Source organism: Geotrypetes seraphini, chromosome 1 (assembly GCF_902459505.1).
Source record: "Geotrypetes seraphini chromosome 1, aGeoSer1.1, whole genome shotgun sequence".
NCBI lineage: Eukaryota > Metazoa > Chordata > Amphibia > Gymnophiona > Dermophiidae > Geotrypetes > Geotrypetes seraphini.
This window is the reverse complement of record NC_047084.1, coordinates 112,741,176-112,755,409: the sequence shown is the minus strand read 5'-3', so window position 1 is coordinate 112,755,409 and position 14,234 is coordinate 112,741,176. Positions and strand designations below refer to the sequence as shown.

Sequence of the window (14,234 nt, the reverse complement as noted above, 5' to 3'; positions counted from 1 at the left end):
GGGAAATACGGTAATAGAATCTACAAGAGCAACATCGATTTCCAGTCTTATGCTTTGGATTTGCCTGTGTGATAGCTTCAGATTCAGCTTCCTGGAGTAGCCTTGTGGGTGATGTAGCTAGGCCCATACTCCAGTTTAACCAGTACACTTACAGTGGAATATGTGAGCCTACCAAACCCCATCTTAATCCCACTGTACCTACATATAGGTGTCACAGTTGAGTCCAGTGGATTTTGGAGGGCTCAGTATACAATAGAAGGGGGCTATGGCGAGATGGGATATTTTATGTGAGGTTCACTATAGCACTCCCAAGGGTGCCCCACTGCTCTGCTGGGCTGTGTGTGTGTCCAGGCAGCTAAAACTGCAGGCCTACTCTTTCTGATTCTGTCACTCAAGTCTTTATTTTATGTGCACGCCGTACAAAATGTCCAGATTAACACGGGGTGGGTCTAAGCCAGGGGTGGGCAAACTTTTTGACTCGTGGGCCACAATGGGCTCTTAAATTTGACAGAGGGCCCGGACCAAGAGCATCTTTCTATTCCTCTCTCCCTCCCATCCCTTGAGCACTTGCTCCCGCCGCGCAGCTGAACCCCCGCTGACCCTCCATCCTTCCCTTCCATCCAAACCCCGCCTACCGCGAGCCCTACATACCTCCCTCCAGAGCAACGTTGGGCTGGTAGCACTCTAAATAATAATAATAACTTTATTTTTATATACCGAAATACCACAAATAGTTCAGAGTGGTTTACAGAGCAAGAGACTGTATACAGACAGCAATATTACAAAAAACTTTCAAAATTACATTAACATAGTAAGATTAATCAATTTTTCCTGGAAGTGTTTTAGAAGTACATCATGGTGGAAACTGAGTCAGAGAATTTTGTCAAAGAGATAAGTTTTGATTGACTTCCTGAAAGTTTGGTAAGAAAGAGCATTTGAGATAAAGTTGGAATGATAGTGTTCTATCGAGGAATCTCTTGAAGGATGGGAAAGCAAACAAGTAGGCACTCCGTGTACAAGTTGTGCCTGGAAAGTCAAAATGATGAGATAGATAGATTGGGGATGAACCTGTTCTGGTTTTCAAGTTTCAAGTTTATTAAAGTTTTGATTTGAACGCAATATCAAGTAATTTCAATGTGTATAACAATAATAATTTGGGGGGGACAAATAAAAACAATTTAAAACAATAAATGTACAATCTTATCCACAATTATTTAAAGATACATAAGGAATACAAGGATAAACTACATTTCTTTAAAATTTAAAAAAAAACAAAAAGAAAAACATTTAGGGAAGAACAACATCAGGAGGGGTATTAAAAGATTTTTGGTGAAACTTGGTCTAAAAGTAATTGGGTTTTTTTGTTTTTTTTTATAAAAAGACTTAATTTAGAGGAGAATAGAAAAAATCAAGAAAGATTGTCTGATCTAAGCTTCATATGCATCTTTATATAGATGGCTTTTTAGATTGCTTTTAAATTTTTCTAAGGAAGTTTGTTCCAAAGCTGGGGTCCCAAGACAGAAAAAGTTGTGGTTCTTCTAGTGCCAATTACTTTCAATGATGGAATGGTCAGCAAATACTGATCTGCTTCCATGGGCAGCCGGTGTAGTTTTTTGTAATATGGGCCTACGCGATCTGATTTCTTGAGACCGTAGATGAGACGGACTGCAGCGTTCCGAACGATTCTCAGTCATTTGATGGTTTTCTTAAAAGATCCCAAGTCGGGGCCTTCCGTGTGCCACGATACTGATGACATCATCAGTGATGCGGCAGAGAGAATTCCCCGATGAGAGAAGGCCGTGAAGTAGCCTGTTTAGAGTGCTCTGGAAGGAAGTTTGTAGGGCTCGCGGTCAGTGGGGTTCAGATGGTCGGCGGGCTGATATGGCCTGTGGGCTATAGTTTGCCCATGTCTGGTCTAAGCAGTACTGGTTTTGTGGTTTAGAGGTGGGGATGCAGCGGCACATGTGAGTCAGGCTACCAGCCGTTGTAGGAAGCTGCCATAGAGGTGTAGTGCTTAATCATGGTTTGGTAATGGAAAGAAGAGGTCTCCCCTGAAGAAGATCAGGGTAATCGAAACGCTAACGTGCAGGTGAGCGCAAGCATTGGGAGTGGTTTAACCTCTATTAGCGCTGAAATTTAGTCTCAGTCTTCAAAGATAAGTGTTGCCATTTCTTTGAGAAGCTTTTTGACACTTTTGGACTATGATTCTTACTTTGCAGTTCTTTGTTGCCCTTGTGAGCAAATACAGGGATGAAGCATTGTAGGACTTTTCTACCACTCTCTGGGTGAAGAAGAACTTTGTACGGAATCTATCCCCTTTAAATTTTAGAGAGTGCCCTCTCGTTCTCTCTAATTGTAACTCATTGGAAAAATAGCTCTGCTTTATCCGAACGTGCCTGGTGGAATGCGGTTTGGATAGTGCGTACGTACGATGATATGGCTGCCACTAAAAAGCATATCTTGCCTTATTTTAAAGGGGTCTGGGGATTGTTGGATGTCTATTGTCAGACTAGTGAATTAAGTTTACAGGGTTTACCTGGCTACTGTTGCTGCCTTGTTGGGATTGTAATTGTTTCCCCCCTTTTACAAAACTGTAGCGCGTTTCTTAGTGCCAGCCGTGGCGGTAATAGAATTCCCCTGAAGGCCTGCCTCCCCCCTGAAGGCTTGTCCCACCCCCGTGAAGGCCTGCCCCACTCCCCTGAAGGCCTGTTCCCCCGAAGGCCTGCCTCCCCCCCGAAAGCCTGCAACTTCCCTGAAGGCCTGGTTCCCCCCCCCCCCCGAAGGCCTGCATGTTCCCCCCCTGGCCTCCCAGTCTGACCTTTACTTAATTACAGCAGCCGAGCAGCCTGCAGAGAGGATCGCTGGTGCTGTAGCAATCCTTGCAGGCTGCCATCGGCCTACACAGCTGTTGTTCCCTTTGCGGCAGTCCCGCCCCTCCTCTGACGTCTGGGGCAGGATCACAGCAGAGGGAACGACAGCTGCAGAGACCAATGGCAGCCTGCAAGGATCACTATAGCACCAGCTATCCTCTCTGCAGGCTGCTCCGCTGCTGTAATTAGGTAAATGTAAGAGCGGGAGCCAGGGGGGGAAGCCAAAGGACACTGCAGCACTTCCTGACTGACGCTCCCCTAAAGCAGAAGCGGCAATCACTGAATCGGGAACCCGATTTAAAAAAAAAACAAAAAACAAAAAAAAACACGAATCGATTTGAATCGGAAATCGGGCAGCACTAGTAGGTATCTCCCTCCTCCAGAGAAACCTGCAGCAGTGTAAGGGGGGCCAGAAAAACTCCAGCTATTGGTCCGCACTTCTCTTATGTACTGTTCCATTTTGATGAGCTGCCAGATCTTGCTATACTTGAATGGTATTAATATAGAACCAAATCTTTTCCAGAGAAGAGAAAATGGTACATCTAGAGGGCATAATTTGAGGTTGCGGGGAGGAAGACTCAGGAGCAATGTTAGTAACATACATAGTAACATAGTAACATAGTAGATGACGGCAGATAAAGACCCGAATGGTCCATCCAGTCTGCCCAACCTGATTCAATTTAAAAATTTTTTTTTTTTTTTTTTCTTCTTAGCTATTTCTGGGCGAGAATCCAAAGCTTTACCCGGTACTGTGCTTGGGTTCCAACTGCCGAAATCTCTGTTAAGACTTACTCCAGCCCATCTACACCCTCCCAGCCATTGAAGCCCTCCCCTGCCCATCCTCCTCCAAACGGCCATACACAGACACAGACCGTACAAGTCTGCCCAGTAACTGGCCTAGTTCAATCTTTAATATTATTTTCTGATTCTAAATCTTCTGTGTTCATCCCACGCTTCTTTGAACTCAGTCACAGTTTTACTCTCCACCACCTCTCCCGGGAGCGCATTCCAGGCATCCACCACCCTCTCCGTAAAGTAGAATTTCCTAACATTGCCCCTGAATCTACCACCCCTCAACCTCAAATTATGTCCTCTGGTTTTACCATTTTCCTTTCTCTGGAAAAGATTTTGTTCTACGTTAATACCCTTTAAGTATTTGAACGTCTGAATCATATCTCCCCTGTCTCTCCTTTCCTCTAGGGTATACATATTCAGGGCTTCCAGTCTCTCCTCATATGTCTTCTGGTGCAAGCCTCCTATCATTTTCGTCGCCCTCCTCTGGACCGCCTCAAGTCTTCTTACGTCTTTCGCCAGATACGGTCTCCAAAACTGAACACAATACTCCAAGTGGGGCCTCACCAATGACCTGTACAGGGGCATCAACACCTTCTTTCTTCTACTGACTACGCCTCTCTTTATACAGCCCAGAATCCTTCTGGCAGCAGCCACTGCCTTGTCACACTGTTTTTTCGCCTTTAGATCTTCGGACACTATCACCCCGAGGTCCCTCTCCCCGTCCGTGCATATCAGCTTCTCTCCTCCCAGCATATACGGTTCCTTCCTATTATTAATCCCCAAATGCATTACTCTACATTTCTTTGCATTGAATTTTAGTTGCCAGGCATTAGACCATTCCTCTAACTTTTGCAGATCCTTTTTCATATTTTCCACTCCCTCTTCGGTGTCTACTCTGTTACAAATCTTGGTATCATCTGCAAAAAGGCACACTTTTCCTTCTAACCCTTCAGCAATGTCACTTACATACATATTGAACAGGATTGGCCCCAGCACCGAACCTTGAGGGACTCCACTAGTCACCTTTCCTTCCTTCGAGCGACTTCCATTAACCACCACCCTCTGGCGTCTGTCCGACAGCCAGTTTCTGACCCAGTTCACCACTTTGGGTCCTAACTTTAGCCCTTCAAGTTTGTTCAACAGCCTCCTATGAGGAACTGTATCAAAGGCTTTGCTGAAATCCAAATAAATTACATCTAGCATATGTCCTCGATCCAGCTCTCTGGTCACCCAATCAAAAAATTCAATCAGGTTCGTTTGGCACGATTTACCTTTTGTAAAGCCATGTTGCCTCGGATCCTGTAACCCATTAGATTCAAGGAAATACACTATCCTTTCTTTCAGCAACACTTCCATTATTTTTCCAACAACTGAAGTGAGGCTCACCGGCCTGTAGTTTCCTGCTTCATCCCTGTGACCACTTTTATGAATAGGGACCACATCCGCTCTCCTCCAATCCCCAGGAATCACTCCCGTCTCCAGAGATTTGTTGAACAAGTCTTTAATAGGACTCGCCAGAACCTCTCTGAGTTCCCTTAGTATCCTGGGATGGATCCCGTCTGGTCCCATCGCTTTGTCCACCTTCAGTTTTTCAAGTTGCTCATAAACACCCTCCTCCGTGAACGGCGCAGAATCTACTCCATTTTCTCGTGTAACTTTGCCGGACAATCTCGGTCCTTCTCCAGGATTTTCTTCTGTGAACACAGAACAGAAGTATTTGTTTAGCACATTTGCTTTCTCCTCATCACTCTCCACATATTTGTTCCCAGCATCTTTTAGCCTAGCAATTCCATTTTTTATCTTCCTCCTTTCACTAATATATCTGAAAAAATTTTTATCTCCCTTTTTTACATTTTTAGCCATTTGTTCTTCCGCCTGTGCCTTCGCCAAACGTATCTCTCTCTTGGCTTCTTTCAGTTTCACCCTGTAGTCCTTTCTGCTCTCCTCTTCTTGGGTTTTTTTATATTTCATGAACGCCAACTCTTTCGCCTTTATTTTCTCAGCCACTAGGTTGGAGAACCATATCGGCTTCCTTTTTCTTTTGTTTTTATTGATTTTCTTCACATAAAGGTCCGTAGCCATTTTTATCGCTCCTTTCAGCTTAGACCACTGTCTTTCCACTTCTCTTATGTCCTCCCATCCTAACAGCTCTTTCTTCAGGTACTTTCCCATTGCATTAAAGTCCGTACGTTTGAAATCTAGGACTTTAAGTATCGTGCGGCCGCTCTCCACTTTAGCCGTTATATCAAACCAAACCGTTTGATGATCGCTACTACCCAGGTGAGCACCCACTCGAACATTAGAGATACTCTCTCCATTTGTGAGGACCAGATCCAATATCGCTTTTTCCCTTGTGGGTTCCGTCACCATTTGTCTGAGCAGAGCCTCTTGAAAGGCATCCACAATCTCCCTACTTCTTTCCGATTCCGCAGACGGAACATTCCAGTCCGCATCCGGCAGGTTGAAATCTCCCAACAGCAGAACCTCCTCTTTCCTTCCAAACTTTTGGATATCCACAATCATATCCTTATCAATTCGCTGCGATTGAGTCGGAGGTCTGTAGACTACACCCACGTAGATAGAAGTTCCATCTTCTCTTTTCAGAGCAATCCATATCGCTTCTTCCTCTCCCCAGGTCCCTTGCATTTCGGTCGCTTGGATATTGATCTTTACATAGAGAGCTACTCCTCCACCTTTATGACCATCTCTGTCCTTCCTAAAAAGATTATATCCCGGTATGTTTGCATCCCATCCATGTGATTCACTGAACCATGTCTCTGTGATAGCAACAATATCTAGATCTGCCTCTAATATCAGGGCTTGCAGATCATGAACTTTGTTGCTTAGACTTAGAAATTATTTTTCACCGAGAGGGAGGTAGATGCCTGGAATGTCCTCTCGAGGGAAGTGGTGGAGAGGAAAATGGTGATGGAATTTAAAAAAAACATGGGATAAACATAGAGGATCTCTAATTAGAAAACGAAGGATGTAAATTAAAGAACTAAGGCCGGTACTGGACAGACTTGCACGGTCTGTGTCCCATATGTGGTGATTTGGCGTAGGATGGGCTGGGGAGGGTATCAATGGGAACTCCACTATCTTGGAACATGAGGATGTTACTGGCCAGACTTTAGGGTAGATATCCTGCAAACAGGATGGTTGGATAGGCTGGAGTGAGCTTGGATGGCGACTTCAGCATTTGGAACCCAGGACAAGACCAGGTGGACTTTACAGTCTATGACCCAGAAATATCACAAGAAGAGACAAGTTAATTTAATCATGTATTTTTAGTGGACAGACTGGATGGACTGTTCAGGTCTTTATCTGCCGTCATTTACTATGTTACTAAATCGAAGCTTATAATAATCAAATGCAAATGACTCCAAATTACAAGTTGACCTAAAAGAATATCAAAAAGTAATAACAGATACAAAGAAGTTTATAACGACGCAAATGTAAGTATTCTGATCTGTATAATCAAAAGCAGGAGAAATATTCTAACCAACCTTTTTCTTTGTGTTAGGTCCTTCTACCAAAGTCCTACACAACCTATATAATAAGATAAGCCAATGCCCTGAGCTGACCAATCACAGCATGAGGTTCAATGCTTTCATCTTCGGCCTTTTGAAGTAAGTCCTGAGGAGGGATCCGGCAACTTAGAAAATCTCTGTAGCTGTATATTAAGGGCAGTGATTATTTTCTATACTGGACAGGGTTCGGATGACTTTTGATCTGACTATGGTGTGTTTTAAAAATTCAGTGAAGCCTTTTAAGGGCCTCTAATGCTCACTCGGTGCCAATCATTGCAGTTTTAATTCACACCTGCTGAGATAGTAGGGGTTAAAGGTCATGGACCCTAGTGGCCCTCCCTCTGAGTGATGTCTCCCACCTGCCAAGATATTGAGATCCTGAATGTTCAGATATAATTCCCTTTTTTTGTTTTCTTGCTTTACAGTATCCGGTCCTTGGAGTTTTGGTTCAATCACCTGTATAACCATGAAGGTAAGAGATCTGCCCCAGACCCTGCATGAGAGAGCGTAGATGAAAGTGGCATTTGGGTTACCAGAAGTAGATACCCAGACACCTGGTCCTGCCCTGTTCTGCCTCCACACAAGCAGATAGATAGATTAAAAACTGACAAATCTCCGGGCCCGGACGGAATCCACCCTAGGGTATTGAAAGAACTAAAGGAGAAAATAGCAGAACTACTACAGCAGGTTTGCAATCTATCCCTGAAAACATGCACGATCCTGGAGGATTGGAAGATAGCTAATGTTACACCCATCTTCAAAAAAGGATCGACAGGCGATCTGGGGAACTACAAGTTTGACTTCGGTTCCGGGGAAGATGGCGGAAGCTCTGATAAAAAACAGCATCGATGAGCTTCTTGAAACGAACAAACTGATGAAAACAAGCCAACATGGCTTCTGCAAGGGAAGATCATGCCAAACGAACTTATTGCACTTCTTCGAAGGAATTAACAAACGGATGGACAAAGGGGACCCCATTGACATCATATACTTGGATTTCCAAAAAGCCTTTGACAAGGTACCCCATTAAACCCTACTACGGAAACTGAACATAAGAACATAAGAAATTGCCTCCGCTGATTCAGACCAGAGGTCCATCTCGCCCAGCGGTCCGCTCCCGCGGCGGCCCATCAGGCCTATTGCCTGAGCAGTGGTCCCTGACTATTTCTTTAACCTACCTCTACTCCTATCCCTATAACCTACCTACCTCCTATCCCTTTAACCTACCCTATAACCTACCTGAAGAGCCATGGGGTGGAAGGAGATGTACATAGATGGATCGAAAATTGGTTGGTGGATAGAAAGCAAAGGGTAGGAGTGAAGGGCCACTACTCGGATTGGAGGAGGGTCACGAGTGGTGTTCCGCAGGGGTCGGTACTCGGACCGCTGCTGTTCAATGTATTTATAAATGATCTAGAAACAGGGACGAAGTGCAAAGTAATAAAATTCGCAGATAACAAACTATTTAGTGGAGTTGGGACTAAAGAGGACTGTGAAGATTTACAAAGGGACCTGAACAAACTAGAAGAGTGGGCGACGAGATGGCAGATGAAGTTTAATGTAGAGAAATGTAAAGTCTTGCATGTAGGAAACAGAAACCCGAAGTACAGCTATACGATGGGAGGGCTGGTAATGGGTGAAAGGACCCAAGAAAAGGACTTGAGGGTAATAGTAGATAACACAATGAAGCCATCGGCACAGTGCACCGCAGCCTCTAAGAAGTTGAATAGAATGCTGGGTACTATCAAGAAAGGTATTACAACCAGAACGAAGGAAGTTATCCTGCCGTTGTATCGGGTGATGGTGCACCCGCATCTGGAGTACTGCATCCAATATTGGTCACCGTACCTTAAGAAGGATATGGCGATAACTCGAGAGGGTACAGAAAAGAGCGATGAGATTGATAAAGGGTATGGAAAGCCTTTCATATGCTGAAAGATTAGAGAAACTGGGGCTCTTTTCTCTGGAAAAGTGGAGACTTAGAGGTGACATGATAGAGACTTACAAGATCATGAAGGGCATAGAGAGAGTGGAGAGGGACAGAAAGAAAGGGAGACAGAGAAAAATAGAGAGAGAGAGAGAAAGAGAGAGAGAGAGAAAGAGAGAGAGAGAAGGAGAGAGAGAGAGAGAGAGAAAGATTGGAGAAACTGGGTCTCTTTTCCCTGTAGAAGAGGAGACTTAGAGGGAATATGATAGAGACTTACAAGATCATGAAGGGCATAGAGAGAGTAGAGAGGGACAGAAAGAAAGGGAGACAGAGAAAAATAGAGAGAGAGAGAGAAAGAGAGAGAGAGAGAGAAAGAAAGAGAGAGAGAAAGGGAGAGAGAGAAAGAGAGAGAGAGAAAGATTGGAGAAACTGGGTCTCTTTTCCCTGTAGAAGAGGAGACTTAGAGGGGATATGATAGAGACTTACAAGATCATGAAGGGCATAGAGAGAGTAGAGAGAGACAGATTCTTCAAACTTTTCGAAAACTACAAGAACGAGAGGGCACTCGGAAAAATGAAGAGGGGACAGATTCAGAACCAATGCTAGGAAGTTCTTCTTCACCCAAAGGGTGGTGGACACCTGGAATGTGCTCCCAGAGGGTGTGATAGGACAGAGTACGGTATTGGGGTTCAAGAAGGGATTAGATAATTTCCTGAAAGAAAGGGGGATAAAAGGGTAAAGATAGAGAATTACTATACAGGTCCTGGACCTGATGGGCCGCCGCGTGAGCGGACTGCTGGGCATGATGGACCTCTGGTCTGACCCAGCAGAGGCACTGCTTATGTTCTTTCTTCTCCAACCTCTAGGCCGCATCTGGAGGACTTCTGAGCATGCTTAGATGCGTGTGACATCATCTACCCATTCTCAGAGGCCCTCCAGATGCGGCCGGAGGTCGGGGCTTTCCAAAACCTGGACAAACTACTGGGTTTAGGGAAGTCCATCTGGGCATCCAGAAAGTCCTCTAAAAAGAGGACATTTCAGGGTTTTCCCACTCAACATAGAGCAGCGGTCTCCAACTCAAACCCTTTGCAGGGCCACATTTTGGATTTGGAAGTACTTGGAGAGCCTAAGAAAAAAATAGTTAATGTCTTACCTCATGCAAAATTGTCATTTTTTTAATACGACATTAACTATTTTTTCCTCCCGAGATTGGAAATAGCCGAAGCTCTGCATGAGAGCTACGTCAGATCATCTCATTGAGAATCAGACTCCTAGCTCTAGGTGGTAAAGGGCAAATATATGGGTCCCATACTTTTAAGAATGTTTTCCTACGTTTGACAGACAGCCGAGCTTACATGGCTTTAAAGAGTTGTTGGAGTTCTTTTAGTACCCTGGGATGTATACCATCCGGTCCAGGTGATTTATCACTTTTTAACTTGTCAATTTGGTTTAGTACATCTTACAAATTATACGCAGCTAATATAGTTGTACAAGGTGAGGAAATTGCTCACACACCTCAGAGCCGACTATTCCCCGACTTATATGTCCTTATATACAATTTTCTACCTATCGGTGACGTGTCTTTTGCTTATTCAATCTATCACGAATGATTATTTGCTTAGTTTAATTGGAAATTTTCAGCCTGCACATTGCTCACTTCTCATGCCTCTGCTAGATCTGCTTGACATCATGGTTTCTTTATTTCTTTGCTTGAATGGAAAGTTTGAATACTCATTCTTTCTCTTCCAGTTCTCTGCTGTATACAAGTCATTTGTCTTTGTCTCCTGTGCTTCAGTATTTTTTTTTTTTTTTTTATATCACACAAACTAGGGCTATAACACTTTCTCTCACCCCTTGGCTGATATCACATCATAATTACTGCCATGTCTTCACCATTTCATTTTTTTTTCCCTGCAGATATTATCTGGACACATTACCAGCCAGTGGGCTTCCTGTCCCTCTCCCATGGCGTCTGCCAGGCCCTCTTTGAGGAACTGCTTCTGCTGCTACAGCCTTTCTCACTGCTGCCCTTTGACCTGGACCTGCTGTTCGAGCACCACCTACTACAGATGGGTCGAGAACAGCAGCAGAAGAAAGAGCAGCTGCGGGTCAAGCAAGGCCTGCAGCTCTCTATACACTCCACCCTGCAGCTCATGAGGACACGGAGCGGCAGCGAGGAGAGCGGGGGCTTGAGCCCCACGGAGAGGGTTTCTCAGAGCGCAGGCAGGGAGAAGGCCGCAGAGGAGCGTGCAAAAGGAGTGGTCACTGTGGCTGGCGCGGGTGAGAAGGAGGAGGAGGCAAAGAAGGTGACAGAGAGTGCGGAGGAAGTGAAGCGAGACAAGCAAGCTGGATGGTGGTATCAGCTCATGCAGAGCTCCCAGGTGTACATTGAAGGGTCGACTGAGGGGCCAAAGTTTATCCGCTTTGAGAAGAAGAAGAGGCAGGGAGACGCAGCGGCAGCCCGACCAGCAGAGGGCAGGAAAGTGCCTCTCACCAGAGAGGGAGTTGTAGAAGGGGCAGAGGCATGCCCTGCCGCCGAGATGCCAGCAGGAGAAAGGGAGCCAGTGCAGAGTGCAAGTAAGATGGGGAAGACGGCGCCAAAGGAGATTAGCCGTCTCTCGTGGATGGGAAGCCCACCCGACTCAGTGCTAAGCGAACTGAAACAGAGCAAAGAGCAACAGGCAGGACCCACAGCTCTTCCTTGTGAAGACAAGAAGGTCGCAGCCGCAGGGCCCCCAGAGAGCGGCCAAGCCTTGAAGTGGGGACGTCTGTTTGGTTCCCGAAAACTGCAGAGCGAAGCCCGACAGACAAACAGGTAGGGGCAGCAGTCACACAGGTGTCTTTTCATGGCCTGTCTCTCTCCAGTCCAGTATTTAGTTTTATAAACCAATTCATCCCTACAAGAGGGCTCAACTCGGTTAACAAAATTTGAGCAAAGTATATAAGGAATTGGACAAAACCTTAACGTTTATTGACGTTAGTTTGAAGCAGGAGAGTCAGTCAGAAATTTCAGAAATAACGAAGTTTTCAGTACTTTCCGGAAAATTGGTAAATGCGAGAGAAGTCTGACTGTAGAAGGAAGCTCATTCCAAATTTTTACGAATAAGAAGGAAAAAGATCGACAGAAATTAGCCATAGTTTTAATTCTCTTAACAGTGAGGAAGCCAAGTTTAGATTCCTGAAGTTAGAATTTTTATGTGAATTAAAAGATTCAGGGACCAGAGGAGTAACGATCCCATGCAGAATTTTAAATGTGACAGTAGCACATTTAAACTGAATCCTCCAATGGACTGGAAGTCCGTGAAGAGATCTTAATAAAGGTGTAACACGGTCTTATTTATGTTTGCCAAATACCAAGTTGGCTGCCTTGTTCTGAATAAATTGTAGTCTTTTCAAATTACATTGACTTAAGCAGACATAAAGTGAGTTTTGCCATAGTCTAATTGAGATAAAATAGCCTGAACTAAGACTGTAAAGTGTTGCTGACAAAATAAATGACAAACTTGTCTGAGCATCTTAAGACTGAAAAAACATTTTTTTTGGATACATTATTGATTTGAGAAGATAAAGAGAGTGTGGAATCCCACAGGATGGGAAAGAGCCTTGATTCAGCAGAGAACATAAGAATCGCCTTACTGGGTCAGACCAATGGTCCATCAAGCCCATTAGCCCGTTCTCACGGTGGCCAATCCTGGTCCCTAGTAGCTGGCCAAAACCCAAGGAGTAGCAACATTCCATTCAGAATCCTAAAGAAAAGCAAGATTCCGGAATCCCAACGAGTAGCAACATTTCATTCAGAATCCTAAAGAATAGCAAGATTCCGGAATACCAAAGAGTAACAAAAAATTCCAGAACCCCAAAGAGTGGCAACATTCCATGCCACCGATCCAGGGCAAGCAGTGACTTCCCCCAAGTCTCTCTTAATAACAGACTATGGACTTTTCTTCCAGGAAACTGTCCAAACCTTTCTTAAAACCAGATATGCCATCCTCTTTTTCTATTTGTTTTAGGTTTGGGTGGGTCGCCGCCTTTGTTGGGGATCACTGGAGAAGGGCCTGCGGCGAAGGTGGGGGATTTTTTTTTCTTTTTTTTTATGGGACAGATATTTTGTGTGTGTAATACACGTAAAATATCTGTGCCAATGAAAAAAAAACCCAACCCAAAACAGGCAGACCTGTCAGTAACACAGTTACCGACAGGTCTACAGCAATCGGGTTTTAGGATTGGTAAAACCTGATGTTAAATAGCCAAGCGATGTAAGTGAATCAATCGCTTGGCTATTTTGTATGGGGTTTTACTAATTTGCATGAGTTGGATCGGATCAGAAAATGGGAGATCGAGGGGAAAAACACGGTGGGCCGTTTAGTGCAGTGGTTCCCAACCCTGTCCTGGAAGTCCACCAGGCCAATCGGGTTTTCAGGCTAGCCCTAATGAATATGCATGGAGCAGATTTGCATGCCTGTCGCTTCCACTATATGCAAATTTATCTCATGCATATTCATTAGGACTAGCCTGAAGACCCAGTTGGTCTGGTGGTCCTCCAGGACAGGATTGGGAACCACTGGTTTAGTGAATTAGGTCAGTTAGCAGTGATCATTGTTTAGTGACAATCGCTGACTTTAGTGAAAACTGTCGTAAGTCGTTCAACAGAGCGGATCAAACTCACATTGCCAGTGTGGTCAAGAATGCATCCCAGATTTTCAAAAAGCGTTTCTTGGATTTCTGGCCTGCTGTGTCTACTGATAGGCGCTCCATTCGTAATAACTCTTGCATACGATTATGCCATTAACTCAAAGTGGGTGGACCCATTTGTATCCATTGAAGTGGGAGACATCTTTTGACCTTCAGCTATCCAAACGCCCTCCAGTATGTCATCCATTGAGTCCAAGAAACATTTGTGTGGAGTTGCTTCCCAATTTCGCTCATAAAGAAAACTTCATATTCTGTCCAGCCGATGTTCAAAATGATTTCAGCGGCCACAAATAGCCACCAACCAATTAAATTGCTTGTTCATGGCAATCATCTCAGTGGCACTTCACTGGTTATCTTCGCTGAAGACGCATGGTTAGCGCCGAACTCAAAACCAGCTAACTTGTGAGCATTCCAAGGACA

The 14,234-nt window shown here is 44.6% G+C and overlaps 1 protein-coding gene across 3 annotated transcripts in view; it reads left to right on the top strand.

Annotated features, from left to right (window-relative positions):
- The window catches only part of RUSC2 (RUN and SH3 domain containing 2), an 84,643-nt gene that overhangs the window by 60,860 nt on the left and 9,549 nt on the right, over positions 1-14,234 (top strand). For all 3 annotated transcript variants that reach the window (XM_033935894.1, XM_033935875.1, XM_033935884.1), the window contains exons 8-10: positions 7,189-7,294; positions 7,621-7,667; positions 11,040-11,937. In XM_033935894.1, coding sequence (XP_033791785.1) covers positions 7,189-7,294; positions 7,621-7,667; positions 11,040-11,937 — 1,051 coding nt within the window. The remainder of the gene's footprint in view (positions 1-7,188; positions 7,295-7,620; positions 7,668-11,039; positions 11,938-14,234) is intronic.